Source organism: Parasteatoda tepidariorum, chromosome 5, assembly GCF_982258835.1.
Source record: "Parasteatoda tepidariorum strain Cologne lab strain chromosome 5, Ptep-v5.0, whole genome shotgun sequence".
Lineage (NCBI taxonomy): Eukaryota > Metazoa > Arthropoda > Arachnida > Araneae > Theridiidae > Parasteatoda > Parasteatoda tepidariorum.
Window position 1 is genome coordinate 5,359,196 of NC_141759.1, and position 21,661 is coordinate 5,380,856.

At 30.7% G+C, this 21,661-nt stretch overlaps 1 protein-coding gene across 10 annotated transcripts in view; it reads left to right on the forward strand.

Annotated features, from left to right (window-relative positions):
- LOC107438374 (uncharacterized) overlaps positions 1-13,384 on the forward strand; it is a 140,239-nt gene extending 126,855 nt beyond the window's left edge. For all 10 annotated transcript variants that reach the window (XM_087163204.1, XM_087163198.1, XM_087163199.1 and 7 more), the window contains 6 exons: positions 1,505-1,618; positions 2,957-3,064; positions 3,433-3,546; positions 7,580-7,687; positions 10,723-10,830; positions 12,510-13,384. In XM_087163204.1, the coding sequence (XP_087019330.1) occupies positions 1,505-1,618; positions 2,957-3,064; positions 3,433-3,546; positions 7,580-7,687; positions 10,723-10,830; positions 12,510-12,736 (779 nt within the window). In that variant the 3' untranslated portion in view covers positions 12,737-13,384. The remainder of the gene's footprint in view (positions 1-1,504; positions 1,619-2,956; positions 3,065-3,432; positions 3,547-7,579; positions 7,688-10,722; positions 10,831-12,509) is intronic.
- Positions 13,385-21,661: the final 8,277 nt, after the last annotated feature.

Genomic DNA, 21,661 nt, shown 5'->3' on the forward strand with positions numbered 1-21,661 from the left:
AACAGATAAGCACACATTAGAAAATAAATAAATTTTACGTTATTTATAATGAAAAACACTATGGTTTAATTAATTTACACCATGATTAGGGGCTAGTCTATTGTAATGTATTACCTTTGATTTTGAAGATGGTGACTTCCTGATTCGAACCCCACGACGTGAAGCAGCCATTTCAAGCACCGCCTATCATCAAATTTCCATTTTATGTATAACACGCCACTTCTAATATAGAGTGAATCCCATAGGGCCCAATATTGTTTAGTAACAAGGCTGTAGTTGTTAGGGAATATAATATCAATAAGACGTCTGTACTTATTGATAACTATGCATTGCAGATTATCCATGAAAAAGATATAGGAAAACGTCTAGTAGGCGTCTATGTTTGTTCCATGACGTCTACTGGATCATGCGGACGAACTCCGGACGTCAATTGGATGAATTGTGACGTATGGGCATTTTCGATAGAAATAATTTTACTATTTTCTTCCGAAAATTCTACTTCAACTGAATTCTTTCTAATTTTATTTTTTTAAAACTTTTTTGGAGAACTTCCTTTACACAGGATATTGCTCTTTTAATTTCATTCTGGCTGAGTTTCAGCTGCTCTTGACTGGGGTCCATCTCGGTTACCATCTTCTCTAGGTTGGCGTCAAACTTGGCTAACTTTCAGTTGCTCCTGGTTCATTTGTTTTTCCATCCTGAAGTATCTCAACCAACTTATCCCTAGTTATATTGCTCTTGTCCCCACTCCCATCACAAAGAGGGTTCGTGTGGATGAGCAAAGCTGTCTTCAAGCCTCCAAAAATTTATTATCAGACATTTCTAGAAGATACAGCAATTTCCAGTGCTAAATTATAGCACAAATATCAGTGCAACACACAAAATAAAGTTTTCAAAATTTCAAACGGGTCTCTAGCAAAATAACTTGGGCCATCATTGGGCCAATATTCATGAATCTTGGCTCAATAACGATTCAAATGACCTTTATTTCCCAATATTGGAACTATATAAAATTTTTCAATTCGCAAGATATTTTTTTACAACCAATTTTCATTTCATCAGCATTCATTTTACTACCAATATAGGTCCTTTATAAGTGTTATATTCACCCGATATTTTGTATCCATTATTTAGCCAATGGAGGTTCTATATTGGCCAATGTTGGCCCTATATAGGTCATTCTGGGACCCATATTAAAAAATCTAGACATCCCAATATGGGTCGCTCGGTGCATGTTCCATATCGAGCCAATTTTGAACCTAACTGGGGACCATGGTAAAATTGTTGCTAGGGGTCAATGAACTCATCAGAGACTCGCAGACACAAGCAGTCACAAGCAATCTTTTACACATATTTCATATTCGTAAAAGTATTAAGCAAGATTTACTTCTTTCCGTATAACATATAAATATATTATGGTTCCTTGGAATAAGGTTTAATGTTCATTGCTGTAATGTTAATCATTTGGAAAATAAAGAACGCGCAAATGCTTTTTTCTTTCCAGATACAGATCTATGTAGAAACATTGATTGCGAAAATGGCGGAAAGTGCATTAACGGAAAGAGTGGTGCTGCATGTCTATGCCGTTTTCCTTATAAGGGAGAATTTTGTGAAATAGGTAAATATACGAACCTCTTGTTATTTATGCAGATAGGATTTAATTTGAATGTAAGAGTTACCCCATGCCTTTTATGAGTTTGGAAATGTGGTCACAAAAAGAAAACTATGCTAGTCTCAATTTTAAAACGATTAATATGTAAAGTAAATACATCAAAAAGAAAACTCTGACCAAAAACGTTAAAGTGATATTTTTGAAAAGGAAATTGATATTAAAAAAAAGTTTTTCTTCTTCCAATGTTTGCATGGGGAATGAGTTAAGTCATACAGGGATTAGAAGAGCAAATTTGTTGGCCACTTTTCCAGGGCCACCATAAGTGTGCCAAGTTCCCACAGTAAGGACAGATAGTACAGATAATAAACAATATGCATGCCTTGCCGGGGATTCGAACCCAGAACCTTTTGATGCTAGCCCAGTTCTCTGACCCCTACAAAGGCCGGTCAGCATTAGCAAAAAGTATATTTGCTTATTTACACACTTTTTTAAAAATAATATTAGTTTCGTTCGAAATCTTTCTACTTGTAACAGTGGTCGTAGTGTGTTTTAAATAGTTAAAAAGGAGATGCTAATGTTCTTTATAACAACAAATGGAGGTTTTAAAACAGCCTTTTAAGACGTAGCCTGTACGATTGTTAGGGTTAGATATTTACCCAAAGTGTAAATATATTCATTTTGAAACAAGTTTAAACTGCGCCAATAGTTTCTTCACTAAAATCTACCATTTTAATATTAAAAGTAACCATTATAAACAGAAAATTACATCTTCATTTTAATGAGGTATTCCAGTCCATATGGATTATCTTTCCAGAAACTTAAAACGTAACTCAGTATTTGGAGACATCTCTAAAGAATAGTTTGATGTAAAAATTAAAAAAAAATATTTCCGTTGTAAAAATACGTTCTTTGTTTCAATTAAAAAAAAAATTTTTTTTTTTAATATTTACCTATAGAACATTGAAAAAAAGTATAAAAAATAAGTAAGGTTCATTATAATAAAGGTTTATTTTAATACTTGGGGCCGGGGTCGTCTAGTTAGCTGGGCGCTGGACTCACGTTTCTGAGAATAGAAGTTCGAATCCAGCTGTCCGAGGATTCCGTGTAGTAAATGGTGAGTTATTACATCCCCTCTGACTTAATGGCCAATGGCAACAAAAACAGCAACGTGACTTCTTTTTCTTCTTTAAGTGGCTTTTCTTTTCCTTAAAAAACAGATTTTTTTCTCTTTTCGTCTCGTAAGTAAATATGTAATGATATGTTTCCTTGAAATAAGCTTTAATGTTTATTTTTATAATGTAAAACATTTTGAAGAAAATAAATGTTGCCATGTTAATTTTTCAGATCCGTGTGAAATAATTTCTTGTAGAAATGGAGGAATGTGCGCTGTCGGTTTAAATGGTGCTCAATGTTTATGCCCTTCCCCATATGGGGGAAATTTTTGTGAAATAGGTAAATATATATTGTGGTTTTTATCATCCTAATAAGGTTTTACTTTATTGTAGTACTTTTGCATTTATTAGTTTTAAATATGAAATAATGAAAGAAAAAAAATAGCTTGATCGTTTCTGTATTTCAAACTAACTTTTTTAGTAATTCTTTTAAGAAAATGTATCAATAAGAAGCTTCCGACTAAAAAACTGCAAAATAGCAAAGAGGCTATCTGATTGTTTCTTTCAGAAAATATGCATTAAGCAAGATTTCTTTCTTTCCGTTTTACTCATGAATATATTGTGGTTCCTTGGAATAAGGATAAATGTTTATTGATACAATGTAAATCATTTTGAAAGTAATGAATTCAAAAATGTTGTTTTTTTTAGATACAGATTTATGCAGAAATATTACTTGCAGAAATGGCGGAAAGTGTATAAACAGTAAAAATGGTGCTCAATGTTTATGCCGTTCTTCTTATGAGGGAAACTTTTGTGAAATAGGTAAATATATGATTCCGTTTTAATACAAATACTTAGGTTTTTAACAGAATGTTGAATTCCCTCTTTACTTGGTGTGAAAATGTGGTAACAAAAAAAAAAACTTGATCATTTATGTATTTTAGATAATCACTTCATGTTAATATATTTCTTACTTAAAATGAACGTGTTAAAATAACTCAACTTGAGTGAAATTTCACTCATTTGTCTGAAAAAAAGGAGCCTTTTCAGTTAAATTCATTTTCTTGAGTTAAAATCCCTCAATTCAAAGAGTCAACTGAAATAACTCAAGTTTAAGCACATAATTTTAAATCGAATTTGAGTGACATTTAATCGTGTTTTGATTGATTATCAGTATCACTTGATTACATCGTTTTAAGTCGAACTTGAGTGATTTTTAATCATTTTTGGTAGACTATCTCCATAATTTAAGTGCATGATTTTAACTCAAACTTGAGTGAATATAAATTATTTTTTGATTCATAATTTGCATCCTTTGAGTGAATTTACTTCAATCATACTAGAGTTATTTCCTACAACTTTTTATTTCTTCTTGAATGTCATTTAAATCACCTTTGAATTAAATTATTCCTTTTCAGTCTGTTCATTAAATATCAAAAGAAAAAAAAATTATAAAAAACTTTACACAACTAATATATTACCACATACTTTGACAGAGAGCACGGAATCAGATATTTTTTTAATATTTCATAATTAAATGTTTTAATAATGTTTAATTAATATTTCATAATTAAATGTTTAAACATTTTAATTTAAATGTTTAGTATATTATTTAAAATCCCTGAAAAACAGATTATTCAAATGGAAAGTGTATGGAACATATTTTAAGTAATAGTATCTTAAAAATAATAGTATATTAGGACTACGAGCAACAAAGTATATTTACTTACCAAAAATTAAAACAGCGCTTTCTTCAGAATTACCGCTATTAATTAAATGATCGTTTAGATTAATTTGCATCAAAATATTGAGAGACCTATTTGCAAGAAAAGAAATTAAACGTAAAATAGAAGAAAGAAAGAACATAACTTGTTTAGATCGTAAAACTTAACAATTTTGTTTAGATTTATTATCGTTTGCTTTTTAAAATAAAGTGATACAAATTTCCTTATAGCTGGTGTATTCAACTAAGTTGATTTGAAAAAATTTCCCTGTTTTTGGAGTAGGGGAATTCTCTCATTTATTTTAAGAGAGTACGGTTAAAGTAATAAATTCGCTTAAATTATTTACTTTAACCGACTTATTTGGTTATTATTAATATTGACCGGTTAATATTAATAATGACTGACTATTCACATTGACCGCAAGCCTCTTTAAATTCGACTAATTCTGAAAAACTTAACAGATCTAATATATCACACAACAATGGAACATAACAATTTGGTTTAGATTTATTATCGTTTGCTTTTTAGAATAAAACGAAACAAATGCCAGCTTATAGCTTGTGGACACTTAAATAATAAATAACTCACTCATCAAATCTCACTGGAGTGAAAACAACTCAAGTATCGCTTAAATATCAGCCACTCAAGTTCGATTTAAAGCAAAGTAAGTATTTCACTCAAGCATAGGTGTATTCAACTAAGTTGATTTGAGTGGGGTAATTCTCTTATTTATTTTAAGAGAGTACAGTAGAAGTAATAAATCCGGTTATTATTAATACTAACTGGTCAATATTAATAATAACTACATCTTTTGATCAAAGTGAGAAAAATCGTAAATTATTCCCTTTAACAGGTTATTAATAACCAATGAACTTTGGTCAATGCAATTAAACGGTTTAGATAGCAGTAGGATTTGGGTATGCCTATTTGTAAATGTTCTACGGTTAAAGCGATAAATCCGGTTTTATTAATACTAAACGGGGAAAATTAATAATACCCACTTCTTTTGGCCTAGAAATAAAAAGGGTAAATTTCCGTATCGTGATCTGTGGCAAAATAATCGCCATGTCTTGTCAACTTCCGGGCAGCAGTCAGCGAGAAACTACATAAAAAAAAAAAAAAAAACCCCACAGAAGGGGACCAACTTGAAGGGTATAACTTTTAGCCACCCCGGGCAAACATCTACTTGAAAAAAAGATCCTGTTTAAAATCAATTTGGCGCCTTGGCGATTGTAGTTTTCGTGGCAGATCACGATACGGAAATATTCCCAATAAAAATACGAAAGAATGACATTGACCAAACTTCATTGGTTATTATTAATAATAACAGATTGATGTGATGAACTAGCTTAAATTATTTATTTTAACCGACCTATTTGGTTATTATTAACAATTGCCGGTTAGTAATAATAATAACTGACTATTCACACCTTAATAAATATATCGATAAGAAAACTCTGGCTTACGAAAGTAGAAGTGATATTTTTGAAGAGGAAATTCTTGTTTAAAACACAAACCTCTTTAAATTTTACTAAGAGCTGTGGAAATTCCAGTAGTCATAGTGTTTTTAAAAAGATTAGAAAAAGTAATCAATTTTCTTTTAACCAACAAACGATTGTGTCAGGGTATAAAGGTAGTAAAATTATTTTCTATATTCAACTTTTTATTAAAATATAACGCCATTTATAGTTTTAGAATGCCACTGTTGGTAAACCGTGGAAGTTAAATTATCTATTCCTGGGAAAATATTAAAATTATTACACTTACATTCTTATGCAATTGAAGCGCGCTTCTTTGATTCGATTTCTTTGAACCCGTTCGATCGCTGTTCAAAAGTAACCGATTTTCTAATTCAACTGTGACATTAGATAACTGTCAAGATTAAAAAGTTGCCCTCCAAACAAACTTATCTTTTTCTGCAGGTCACGTGTGCTGTATGTTTTCTCCGACAATGAAAAAAATTCATACGAGTTTTCAAAACTATGGGCTGGGGGAGAATTTTAAACCACGACTTTCAAATTAGCGTCTGCTCGCGTAATTTTATTATATATTTTTGTGTCTGTAATCATCTGAAATATTACTTAAACTCTTTAAATACTTCCAAGTTTTAACATCATTTTTTTAAAAAAAGTTTTTCAAAATAGAATTAATAATGTTTGTTTGATTTAGTCCCGCAGTACACGGTTTCCAGTAGAATACCGAGGGCAAGCATTACTGGCTGGGGTCAATAAGCGGCTGGTTGACCACTTTGATGAGCCTGCGTAGGAACCGAGGATGTGCTGTATCAGACCTCGTTAAATTGTTCTATCATAAAGTGCTCGACTTATCTAGCAGGTCGTCGAGCTACCAAAGCATGGGAGCCATCCCCTCTGCAGAGGATCAAAATTGGAATGGCATGTCTTCTGATCATCCTCAGGGATATTTCCCAGACAAGAGCTCATAGCGCATAGAGCAATAGCCCACAGCCCATATCGCCAATAGCCCATGGAGTAGCTCTAGTGTGACGTAAATAAATTACCTACCAACCTTGTTTGATTTGGAAAAGATAATTTAAACGATTTTGGATTTCAATCCCGAAATTACTGTATCAATGAAAATAGGTAATTTGAAATAATTGCATCGCTTATTTAAAGTTAGTATACCATTGTTGAATCAGTGAATTATTTACATAAAATTACCTAGGAGTGCTTGTAACATGTAACCAAATTTTTATCTTCCTATTTCCCTGATTCCCCTTCATCACCGTCATTGAACGGAGAGTATCTGCTTTGTGATTGGTTAGAAATAGCTCGATCGAACTTAGCCTTCGAGGTCCAACTATCGTGCTGTCACGTGAACAAAAAACGTTCGAACTGGTTCAGTTGTGTGTGAGTGAGAGAGAGAGAGAGAGTCAGGAAATGAACATTGAAAAATCGAGTGGAAACTTAAAGTTCGATCGAATTTTGTTTCAGTTGCATAAGGCTGTTATACCACAAATCTCTTATGAAGCATAGAAAAAGCTTTTTTTTCTTGTTATTAAAATAAAGCAATATAATAACAGCCACATTTTCACATAAATCAAAATCATATACTTTGTTTAAAACAAACTTGGTTTTTGAGTTAGAATAAATGTTCCATTGTTATCTTTTCAGATCCGTGTGAAAACGTTACTTGTAGAAATGGCGGAAATTGCTTTGTAGGTAAAAATGGAGCTCAATGTTTATGCCGTTATCCTTATGAGGGAAACTTTTGTGAAATAGGTAAATATATAGACAACGTTTTAATTTTAAAAAGAATAAGGATTTGCAAAGTTTGCACAGTCTAAATTAGAGTAGAAAGTCAAAAACGTTTTTGTTTTCCCATTACCACTATAATTAAAAGCGCATTCTAATATAGGTATAGTAATCCTATGGATTTATTTAAAACTTGATCATATCAAAAATAAAATTTTGTCGATCTTGAAGCCACCATGCAGAAAATAGTTAAAAGCTTCAAACATAATCTTTCAAATTGTTCTAGCAATTTGCCATGAACCATCTTCCAAAGCATTTGATGCTAAAAGAAAGATCCTTTACAAAGAGCTAGAATAGAAGTGATTGCGCAACCCCTGTTTATAAATATGTCAAAGCTGCTTTCATATATATATAAAAGTGTCAAAAAGTAGCAATAAAGATTTCGAACTAGAAATTCTGACTTCACAATTCAAATTGTTTAAAAATTAAAATAAATTAATAAAATTAATTATTTATCTCATATTAACGGTATTTTTTTTTATTCTGTTACGTATTCTTAATACTGTTAATATTATTCCTAATTTTAGCAATGTTAAGAATGAACTTAACACACTAGCAGCAATATTAAGAATTATCATTCTTAATATTGGAAATATTAAGAATGAACTTATTGCTGAAATGGAACGTTAACCTCTTACGCAAAAAATATTTACCGAGTTTTTTTTTTTTTTAAAATACAACCCAGAATTTACTAAGAATTTTAATATAATTTTATGAATGAAATTGATATAGTAACCATCTAAAATAGATGAATTTACATTCTCTACTGATAGAATCGGAAATAAAACGAGTCGTACTCTATATCAATTTTGTCTTAATACAAAAAACTATTTTGGAATCTTTTAGTAAAATGTTTATTTGAATGTAACTATCTTTTTAACTACACAAAAATGAATGTAAAACAATTGTGGGAAACAGGGTGTGGGGCCTCCTAGTATATACACAAACATTAATTAATAATGCTAATCATAATTTACTTCAAAGTCTTTGAAAATTTCGTTTTTTCACTCAAACTAAAAATTTTAATTTCCAACATTTAAAAAAAATTACCTGAAATATACGAATTAAAAAGAATTCGCAAGTTAAAAACTTTTGCTTCTTTTCACATATATTGGTAAGTTTAAAGTGGCTTTTTGAGGGTGTTAATACGTTTTTCTTTTAAATTTTAAAACACATTAACTGTTATAAAACATGTCTTGTACACTGTACTTGTCTTGTACTATTTCAATCACTTTTCAAACAGTACTACTGTAATATGCAAAAATATATTTTTTTTATTACTTTTGGATATACACTGTTAGAATTTTCATTCTGAAGTTATGATTAAATAACCGGAGTTAGTCTGTCCATTAACGGTAAAAAACATTAAACAGTTACAACTAGTGTAGTTATAAAACCATGAATACAAAATTATACGGTTCTCTTCATAGGGATAAAGTTTTTTTTTCTTAACTTGCAACGAAATCGACTTTATCGACTTCTAGTCAGACTTTTACTTTTAGACATTTACACTTAGGACTTTTAGCTTTCATTGATTTTAGTTTTGAGATTTTTTTTATCTCTTGTTTCCTTATTATTATAATAATTTAATTCTCGACATTTACACCGGTGCAATTGGATTTCATTGCCTTTAAAACATGTTTTTAATTGTCAAATGTTATAGTTAATCCACTTTTAACTGATCACCACCACTGTCATTTGGCAAAATTTTACAGTAGTTTTAGTTTTTAGAGAAATTTTTTATTGTAATAATTTTACTTTTATCTCCGTATACCCCTCTGGGGTGGGTCGGAGTTCAACCTATCTTTCTTAACTTGCAACAGAATATGGGCCTCAAGGAGAGTTCCCAGCGCAGGACAAATGCTTTTCAGTTCCACAAGCAAATAACTATGGAACTTAATTCCCTTTTCCTTATCTCAATAATGATTGGTCAGAATTTGGAAATATTTATTTTTCTCTTTACTAGAGGTTTAATGGATGAAGTTTTTGTGTGACATTTTCAGAGGTCCAGGCATTATTAGTCAAGGAAAATAACATTAAGTACCCACATCAATATGGGTATGTTGCTTAGCTGTCAACTCTACTGGATTTTCCAGTGGCTTACTGAATTTTGCCAGTTTCTCCTGGTCTACTGGTTTAATTAAAATTCTCCTGGTTTTTGTATATTTTTAAAAAATCCCTGAAATTGAGTAAGTTTTCTAAAAAATCCATATTGAAATAGAAATTTCGCACGGATGTTGCTTGAATATATAAATAACTATTACTAATACATAATGAAGCATTTATAGAAATCCGTTCAAAACTTTAATTGTTTTAAAATGTTCAGTTTATTTTTATTCTGAACTCTTTTTTCAAATTAATCAAAAAAATTTTTTAAACTATTTTTGATGAATTTAATGACCATTAACATTCGAAACTATGAGGGAGCATAACACACTTCAAGTATGTTTAATGTCAATCATAACTTGAAAATATTGCTAGTTTTTCTATTTTGATGACTATAGAAATATCCCTAAAATTCCTTATTTGCAAAATATTTAGTACATTGTGCAACAATTATCTTGAAATTTATATTATTTCGCATAATGTAATGAATTTTTTCCAACCCATGTTGTCAGCTATGCAATTGTTTTCAAATTCAATTTACTAATCCACTTTAGTTTTTAGTACGCATGCTTGATTTTTTATTTCAAATAATACTAATATTAAATAAGGCTAAAGAATTGACAGCCTCGCTTTCTGATAAAAATATAACGAAATAGTTCGGATACCGCATTTGATTTTTTTTACGTTGATTACAGCCACTCTGAAAATGTACACTGAAAACTTACCACTAGCAGAATTACCTTACCTGGTTCATCCACTCTTTTTAGAATTGTGAAGTTCTTACTCGTTATTTTTTAAAGTTCAATTTTGGTAGAGATTCTGAAAATGCTTATTAAGATGTCATTCATTGTCTAATCATAGAAATAGTGATAAATATAAAGAGTGTATTATTTCAGGTTCTTGTACAAAATATCTTTGCCAAAACAACGGTTTATGTCAAGAGATTGGAAAAGATTTCAAGTGTCAGTGCAGAGAGAATTTTTATGGACAGTTTTGTGAAAAAGGTAATGCATGAAAGTCTGAAACGTCGAGAATGTAGACATTCTGAAATGAATAATGACATTCACATGAAGAGTTCCTTATGTGAACGTCGATATTTATCGGAATGTCCACAATATTGTACATCTAGGGATAATATTAAATATCGATATTCTCATGAGTTGTTTTCGTTAATATGCAAATAATTTTTTATATCCAAATTTGATATTTTTTATATAATTTAACAATTATTTGGCGTGTATAATGTTTTATTAGGATGGTTTAAAAATTTATCAGTATAGATAATAATTGATTAGTCTGCAGCGGAAAGTGGTACTAAATCAATAAATAATAAACATCAGATAAATACATTTGTCAGATTATTAAAAATAATAAGCGGAACCTTTTTGGTGAATATGGCTAGAAAGCTAATCAATCTCATTGGCCGGTATTAACTACGGTATTTTTTTTAAAGACTTACGGCAATCTCTCGGTGTGATGACATACAATTTATAAACATTCCGGACGTTCACCAAAGGGTCAAAATATGAATGTCAATATTTACAAGAGGTTGCCAACGATTCAATTCAATGTGAAAAAATACACAGGAAGCAATACATAACTAGTCTAGATAGCAATATCAGATGCGTTAACAGGTACAAGTCAAGCATTGTACTCTTTTATTCATACAATCGTTTTAATTTTTAAACTATCAGTTTTACCACTGTATATTTTGTTTTATACATTGAAAATTAAGTATTATTTATTTAGGTAGCAATAATTGAAATTCTCTCCCCATTTACTCTCTTTTCCTTCCAAAAACCATAGCAAGAGTTCATGCAACTTTTTACCACTTACTACGAGGAGCGTATTAAAAAATTCTCATCAGGTTTGATTTTCTTTTAATTTTGATGAATCTTATTGATATACTAGATGCCGTACCATTCTGGAAAATATTCCTCAAAAAGAATAAAAATTGGCACTTATGATCAAAAAACTAAAATATTGTCGAAGCAGTAGAAGTTTAATTACATCTAGAAGATAATGCGTTAAACATTTGAAAAAAAAGAAGAAAAAGAATTGAAACCAGAAAAGCCAATTCGAGATACTTTGGTAGTAAGTATTCGGACTCGACCTGTTCAGTAGTTGAAGTTGATACATTAAAATTTGATAATTGGTGAAAGCTAGTTCAGACATAGTTTTTAGCCACTTTTCGAGAGTTTGGTTGAAGTTGATACGCTGTCCCTAAATCTTCAGTTACCAGATATGGTAGGATTTAGGTTACTCATCTTTTAGGGTTATTTTCAGGATTGGCTGCTGTATAACGTATTCAAAAAATCTCCAAGACCTATTTTTCAAGGGGGTCGCCTGTGGGTGTAGATGTTGATTTCGTAATGAAGTTCTCGGAATTCCATTTTAATCTTAAAATTAGTTTCAAATAAATTTTGTATTTATATTATCAGCATTTTTCATGCATCTTTAATTTTATCTTCATTACAACATTACATTTTGTATTCATTTGAAATAACTATGAGCAATAACAAAGTTGTGAAAATAACTTTAAGATTCTTTTTGAAACCTTTAAATTTGCGTGAAAATAGACGTTGTTTTGGTGTTAGCATTTCGAATAATGTGTCTTCCTTTTACTTTTAAAAATATGTTTCACATTGCATTAAAAGTTTGAATACTTTTCTATTTATTTCAGAAGTGATTCCTGAAATTTCATCGACTGATGCTTCTACTCCATCAACTGATGCTTCTAATCCATCAACTGATGCTTCTAATCCATCAACTGATGCTTCTAATTCATCAACTGATGCTTCTACTCCATCACCTGAAAAAATCGTTACAGAAGATCTCAACACAACCTTTTCTGAACCTAATAATATCACAAATGATTATGATTATATAACCGAACTTCTTAACTCTTAATTATATTTTAGCTATAAACCAAACAACAGATAAATTTCCTTACTTTCACAAATGGCTTTAGTGAAACAACTTCTGAATCATTTAACTTCATGAAAGATTGAGATTGGACACGAAAACTTTTGAACTATACCTTGACTATAAACCAAACATCAGATAATTTCACAAATGATTTTAGTGAAGTAAAATCCGAAGTTTCTGGTTATAACTTGAGGAAGAAGCTTCAATAAACTAATCTTCAGATAATCCTTATGATTTTCTGAAAAAGCACAATTGTTTTTTTTTAATTAGCTGAAGAATATAATATTTGTATATATCCATTTATAGAATATTATAAATATTTGTATATATCCATCGTTTGTAGCACTTTGCAACCTGTTTTCCTAATGTCATTTTGAAATTTCCTGTTGATCACTTTGACTGGCATATAATTTTGAATCCTTTTATTTTACCGAAGAAAATGTTTGGAAAAGCAATGCTCCTTTTTTTTTCACATTGACAGCGAGATAGAAGTTTTGTAATATTTCAACAAATTAATGGCAGAAATATTTCAATTTAATTATTCATAGTTCAAACATTGTGTGATATATCACATAATATTGGTGTAATGTTTAAAAGAAAAACATGAAATAAAATCGGCTACTTTTGAAATTTTTATTTATTTCACCACGATTGAGAAAAAGTTTCCTCGAAAAATAGTAAAGATCGCTGTATATGATCATTGTATAATTGTGAAAATACGAGTATTAATGAGTGCGACCGCAGTTTCATTTTAAAACATAAAAAAGTGGTAAATGGAAAATGACATTTTTTAGAAATTGTATTATTGAATAAAACGAGTTATTTTGTCCACGAGCAATTATACATTTATATCGGTTTCAGTTACGCAGGGAAACGAATTAAATTTAGCTCCAGCCTTAAAAACTTCATCATTAGTATAAACTCTTCCCCTACTAGTTGCCACATTCACAATAAACCCTACCTCTTAGTTCCCCTATCTATGTTATCATAGTCTTTTCTCATGATAGATGTCACATTCATAAAACAGTTCAAAAAACCCTATCTCTATAGCCTAACTAGGTGGTTAGATCTCTTCTACCTTTTTACATCAGCGTGAGATGATGACTTTTCTTTTTACCTTCGGGTATTCAGCCCCTGTAAACTCCGGTATTTTTCTTCTTGAGTGCAAATCTCCAAGCACAGCCAACATCATTACGAGGGTGTGCTTTTTGACTAGGTACCTTTTGTTTTCACTATGGTTTTCTCGTGCTGACATTTTTAAAAAGTAGGCGTATTAATAAAGTGACACGTCCCGATTTTGGCGAGACAGTCCCGCTTTTTGGTGGACTGTCCCGCGTTTTAGAAAATATCTGCATTTCTTATTTTAAATGTACTGTAAAAATATATTCCTATTATTTATTAAGTATTATGGTAAATATAAAGAAATAAAACATACATAAAATGCGTGCAGAGTGAACTAAATTAGGCAATGAACCAAGTTAGATTTACTCGGCGGTGTGCGATCATTGTCTTTACGTCTCGGCTTAATTCAGATAAGTGCGGACTGCCGTTAGACAGTGCGGTTTGTTGTTTTCAATTTGACGTTCGGTTTGACTCATTATTTGATTGACAAAGGTTGAGCAATAGTCGCCACAAAGTAACGGTCAATTGGGTAAAAGCCTTTGTAATAATTTTTTTTTATTTATATCTAGTATTTACCCACAAAATAAAAGATGAGTAAAAAAAGAGGATGCAAATTTAATGAAGAGCTAAGCAAAGAATTTCCATTTATTAAAAGTACCAAAATAAACTATATGGTAAGGTGTGATAAACGCAATGCTGAATTTTCAGTCTCACATGGTGGAAAAAACGATATTACTAAATATCTAGCTACAAAGAGGCACAAAAGATTTTTTAATAATGCCGCTTCCTCATCTAAAATGGAACAGTCTTTTTGCAGTGCTAGCTTTAGCAACACGGAAAAACAGCTAGCATTAGCGGAAGGGCTATTTGCTTTCCGCACCATGAACCCCAATCAAAGTTTCAGATCAATGGATTGTACGTCGCAAGTGATCAAAACATTATACAACAAAAAATATGCATGTGCAAGGACAAAAACCGAAGCAATTATTTGTAATGTTTTTTTCACCATATTCGTTTTCACAATTGCAGAAAGAATTAGAAAAATGCGCATTTATATCCATATATTCTGATGCTTCCAACCGCAAAGATTTAAAATTATTTCCCACAGGTGTTAGATTTTTTGATCCAGAAACAGGAATTAAAATTAGAATATTAGATTTTGTTTCATTGCCTGATGAAACTTCACAAATAATTTTTGATTTAATAAATACTATTTCAAAAAAGAATAATTTAAACAATAAAACTATTGCCCATTGTGCTGATAACACTAACGTAAATTTTGGTGGAAAAGCTAGAAGAGGCATCAGTAACGTTTTTACGAAACTTAACGAACATTTGAGGCAAAAAAATATTGGAGTAGGTTGTGCAGCGCACATTCTATACCTATACTATTCAAACAGCATCTGACTTACTTCCAGTTGATGTTGAAAATATTTTTGCAAACATTTATTCGTATTTATATATATATATATTGTGCGTGTTGAAAGTTTGACTAAATTGTAATTCTCATTTCATCCCATTTGTCCCGCTTTGTCTCAATAAAAATGTGGTCACTTTACATATTAATCTATTTCTACAAGTTTTTCTATTTTATTCGCTACCAATTTATCAAAAATTTGACCGAAGGCGGAGGTATTGGCTTAGACTTTTTTTTCTGGTTACTCAGTACCAACCCTGGTGGGCTCACACTCATGCATTGGATCTGACATGACTCAAAGAGATACAATAATGACATGGCCAGCAGCCATCTAACTACTACGGTTTTAGCAAATTATTTCGCAGATCGATTGATATTTAAAAAAAAACTTTCAGATTTCTTGCTAGTATTGATAACATTTTAAGAGCCTCATCAGGAAGGAATCAGTTCGTTCGTTCGTTCGTTGTAGTGGAACTGGGCGTCTGAGGCCTTACGGCCCTTTTCCCATTCATCTTGAAGTTAAACTTAGAAACATACAAGACAAAATTAAAGTTTGGGGAGCAAATGGAGCTCTTGAGAAAAGAAAAATGGCACTTTACCATTATTAGGCAATGACAAAATTATAAGTAATAAAAATGTACATGAAAAAGGTAAAATTTAAATACAATGGAAAAATAAACACAAATGAATATTTACAGTTTGGAAATACATACAAAAGGGGGGCGAGTTAAAGGATTGTGAGGATGTGTGTATATGTGCTAGTAAATGTGGCTCTATTAAGTAGAGACCCGGCCGTCAGTGAGTGTTTGTGTTGTTAAATGTTAGTATGATATCAGAAGTGTAGAAGTGTGCAATGGGTCGAATTTTTGCATCCTCTTTGAGATTTATGCAGTTGAAAATATCATTAAAATTTGCGGTATTGCAGGTGGCGGCTTTAATAAAGAAGTTTCTATTTAATTTGTTGAAATGATGGTCAAAGCGGTCAATGTTAAGATCTATATGAATGGCGTTGTTGCGGATAAACCATCTGGCTCCCGTGAGTTTTCTCAAGATGTTGTTTTGAAGTACGATAAGTTTTTTGAGGTCTTTTTCGGAGGCGTTACACCAGGCAGTTGAGGCGTACGTCATGATAGGACGTATCATCGAGGTATACAGGAGTTTTTTCAGTTTTAACCCCTTGGGGACGGGTGATTCAGAAAAGCATTTGTTCAAAATTAGAATCAAGTTGTAATTAAATAAAAAACGGTAACTTAAATGTAGTCGTTTCTAATTTGACAGACTTACTTTGCTTTTATTTTAATTATTGTTAGTTTAATCATATATATAATCAATGTTAATTCAAAGTATAACTAAATAGTTTTATTTAGAACAAAGTAATGGTGCATTAAATAAATCAAACAATTATAACTCCTCCCACAAATAAACTGCTACAGAAATACTTTGATTACCAGTTTTATCTTTTTGCCCTGATTGATACGGTTTTATGCTGGCACGTATTTGTGACAGTCGGCGCGAAAGGGTTAAACTAAGGTGTCGGTTATGAAAAAAGTGTTTGAAGTTTGTTGGTTGCTGCATATACTTTATTTTTAATGTTATTAACATGATCAGACCAGGTCAGTTTTTTATTAATGGTTAAGCCTAAATATATAGCTTTATCAACAATGGTGGAAGGCATCAGAACAAAGTGGTGTTGCATATGAACTTTTAAATCATTCATATGTAGTGGTGTGAAAAATAAATTTTTATATACGAAATATAATACATTACAACATAAACTTAGCTACAAGTAAAGTTTTACAAAAAGTGAAGAAAGTTAGCATGCCTGGAATATGCATATAGTCTGTATATGGACGGCAAATATTAAAAAAAAATGATAGAAATGATAATATAGGTGCACATCCATGGACCCATCTCCACTGTCGGCATCTTCTGGTGGGTTGCTTCCTCGTGACACCTGTCTGATGTATACAAATTGTGATAAAATGGGATAAAAGGCTATGTAGTATAATATTTGCAATTCTTCTGAGATAGTATACCATCCGAATTACAGAGATGCAATCTGTTCCAGACACAGGGTTCCCGCGGGCCTTGCAAAATTTAAAAAGTGGAAACAAATTATAATTTAATTTCTGTGTTGCCACCGCTAATTGTTTTCCAAAGAAAGTATATTTACATGAAAATCCCACCATGTGAACAGCTTAACCTCGTCGTGATAAGCGAATCATATATGCATTCTCAGTGTCGTTAATCAGGGTAAAAAAAAAAAAACTGGTAGCGAAACTACTTTTATAGCAGTTTATTTGTGGGCGGGGTAGTGCTTTATTTAATTCACCGCTACTTAGCTTGAATTAAAAATTGCATAGTTACACATTTAACACACGAGGATTGGATGTGTTAGATTTAAAGTGAAAGCAAAAATAATTCTGTCAAATTAACTATGACCAAACTTAAGCTACTGCTTTTTATTTTTTACTATTCTGATTCTGTACGAATGCATTTATGACTCTCCCGTCCTGGAAACTTTAACGACAAAGTGGCATATTAAAATAATAAATAGCTTCCAACATTAAGCTAAATTTACTACAATTACTAAAAGTTTTCACGGACAGCGGGAACCTTGGGATAGGAATACAAACTAATATTTGGAATTTTTCGGTTCGTTTTGACAACTTTTAAAAAGGCTTAACTGCTGAAAAGTGGAGCATCACATAATTATTTATGTGATGCAAAATAGTGATGAGTAAAAATCCTACAAATTGAATTTACTAAAACAAGAATAATAAATCAGAAAACGAAAATATTTATTTGCCGTCCGGAGCGAGTTGGCGTCTCTGCCTAGTCCTAGTGTTTTGATTTTATTGGGCACCTGGGTCGCGAAGCGTTGGTGTCTCTGGATTATTCTACAATGTGTTTCTTCCTACACAACTCTTTTTTAAAGTGATAAGTAAGACTTTATTTAAATTAAGAAGGAAAATTTAGATAAAAATTACCTCATCCTCTTGTGGGTAAGGTGATTTACTTAAGGTGACAACTAATTTATCGCTTTAAATTTGACAAGTCGCTTATGATCTCACAGTTAGTTACTAGTCACAAATATCACACATACGTGCCAGTATAAAACCGTATCAACTGGTAATTAAAATTAATTCTTGAGCAGTTTATTTGTGGGCGGAGTTATAATTGTTTGATTTATTTAATTTACCATTACTTTGTTCAAAATAAAACTATTTAGTTATGCTTTGACTTAACATTGATTATATATATCATTAAAGTAACAATAATTAAAGTAAAAGCAAAGTATTCTGTCAAATTAGCAACGACTACATTTAAGTTACCGTTTTTTATTTAATTACATCCTAATTTCGTGCGAATGCTTTTCTGAATCACCCGTCATCAAGGGGTTAAAAAACAGAAACCAAGTAAAAAAAAAAAATAAAAAAATTTGTTTTCTTGGTTAATTTTTAATTCAGATATGTCATACTATTTAAAGTAACGCCTATTTTCTATTTCGTAAACTTGATTCAATTTTGCCAATTGTAAAAGCGAAGAATGAAAGATTTTAGTACTGTAAGTAAATATTTAAGTAACATTTTTAAGAAGCATCTTAAATAAAAGATGTTATCGAGTAAGAAATTTCCTTGCTTAAATCTTTATCCAAAATATGATGCTATGGAGAGTAACGCCTACTTTCTATGTTAAGCTATATTCTAAGCCGAAGTATGAACAGCCATGTTCTAACGGCGAGCTAAGTGAATAACATCAAAGAAGGATATTTTGAAACATGTTAATTCCTCATCAAGCCAAAAATTAAATTACAGTTCTTTATATCTACCACTATATAAATGCGTTAAATTAAAATAGGACATCGACTTTCAGCCTGCCAACAACTTTTTGGAGTTGATCCAACTAATGTCAGATCTATGAGGATGAGCACAAATTACAATTTATTTTCAATAGGTGATGAAGAGCCACCTAACGACTCAAAGATAGAAAAATTGCTGAAGCAACTAAAGATACCAGAATCCCAAGAAATTATTACCACACTCTCTCCTGCTGGATTTGCAAAACGAAATGTCCTCAATTCAAATTATTTTAATTAAAATTTGTCTTTTTTAAACTTAAATATATTAAAGCATGTTTTTAAATTTGTCAATGTCTTTTTTAAAAGTACTGGTTCATATCTACTGTTATTAGTATGTACTGTTATGTAATTCACTTTAATATTAACACAATTGATCCGCATTAGCTTTTAGTATGCTTGCATCAATTTTATTTTTAAATTGGGTAAATAAAATAAGATAAAGAATTACTTGTCCAGTCTACTGATAAATCGGTAATTTTTTTTTTACTGATATTACTTTTTTTTCTTCTTTCCCTGATTATTAACCCCTTTGAAAAAGTAACCTGATTTTTTCTCACAAAGCTGTTTATATTGATGAAGCTAAAATAATTTCATTTTAGATTATTCATTTTTAAATCTTTTTGGTGGCTTTATATTATATAATTAAAACATGATTTTTGTAGTTCATCTAATCAGAATAGAGATTAACTGCATTTAGCATCACTTGGAGTGATATTGCTCCTGCTCAACTAACATTAGTATCAAATAATTTTCTTCGATACATATCCCTATTAAGGGGCTGTAAGGCAACTATTTCCACAGTTGGTATTACTATTTATTGAAGTCTTAATAATCAACAAATAACTGTATCAGTATTTATTGCGTAACCCTTCAAAATTTGAATTTTGTGAAAAATACATTTATTCGTATCAGTAAACTCAAGCTGAAATTCTAAAAACAAATAAATTTTATGAGACCTTGATAAGGACTTTGGAATATAACATTTTTCTATCTGATCTTTCATTGACTGTTAAAAGTTGCAATAGTTAATTCCATTTCATTAAAATAGCAATACAATGTCTTTGCATGGGAAAAATATTTTCTAAAACTACGAAAATTCATTTGTAGAAATCTTGTTACAATTGTATCAATTACCTTAAAACCAGTTATACATTAAGCATCCTTTGTATATGACAATTTTCTACGGTTATACGGATTTCCCATTAACCTTGTGAAATAAGAAAATAGTCAATTAACAACATTAATCAAACCTGTCATCAATAATAAGGCAATGTTATAATTAAAATGTACCATTATTTCTTAAGTTCCCACTGGCAACAAAATTATGTGGAAAATTGCATTTTTTAACAGTTATACAACGCGTGTTGAATAACACTGATACACAACACAGTAAAATAATCAAATATTTATTTAATAAAATATTCAATTATCTTGGATCACTTGCTAACACTTTGTTTTCTTGAAATTCTATTTGGGCATCTTTAAAGTATGCTCCTCTTCCATTTCTTGATTCCGCTCTATTTTTCATAATTTGCATTTCCAGTTTTCCTCAATGTAAGAAGCAGCTTTTTGGGCTACACATTGTTTGCCCGCTTGCATGTTGCTTTCAGGGAGGCCTTCTTTCTTTCCTCCCACTTAGGAAGGGGTTGAAGTGACATTTTTATGGAATGTATTCTGTGATTCTTGATCCTGTAATATTCAAAGTAAATTTGATATAGTGTTAAGCATGGGAAAATTAAATGTAGATATATAGTTTATTATCTAGTGGTCCGTTAAGATACTTGTAAGGACGTGGTTTTATTTCCTTTATCATCTATAGTAGTGCAGAAATTAATAACTGCTTTTTAAATATCGAGAGAATATTTTAAAAAGCCAATTAATTCCATTTTTGTTCCACTTTTTTCTTTCACATTATATTGATTTATTCGCTAATTTAAAACACTATGGCAAATTGCCAAAATTTTAATAGCAATTCCATTCAATATTAGAAAATTAATACTTTTCTTTGAAACGGTACTGAACTAAATAAATCAACTAGGTTTAAGTTTGAGTAAGTAATAAAATTTTTGTTTGAGAAACGCATGCGTTGCATAATAAAATGAGAGTAGCAATGTAATGGTAAAAATGTTAGAAAACTTTAATATAAATAGCAAATTTGACAAAATAAAAAAAAATTATTTAAGGTGGACTGGTACCATTAGACGTTGTCAAATTTCTGCAACGTATTAAAATTCATTCCAAAATAAAGCATTCTCATTTTTTTGGATACCTCTTGTTTCACTTGAAAATTATAAGCCCACTATTTTTAATTCTCTTAGTCAAAATTTAACCTGTCAGCAATTATTATTATAGTTTTCCTTTCTTGTAACAAGCCTTTTTAAAATATTTTTTTACAAAATGGCAGCCTATTCAATCGAAAATGAATGCATAAAAAATTAAATTTAAAAGAAATTTTCTAAATAATTCTTTTGTATGAAATAAACACAAAAGCAGCAGATAAATGAAT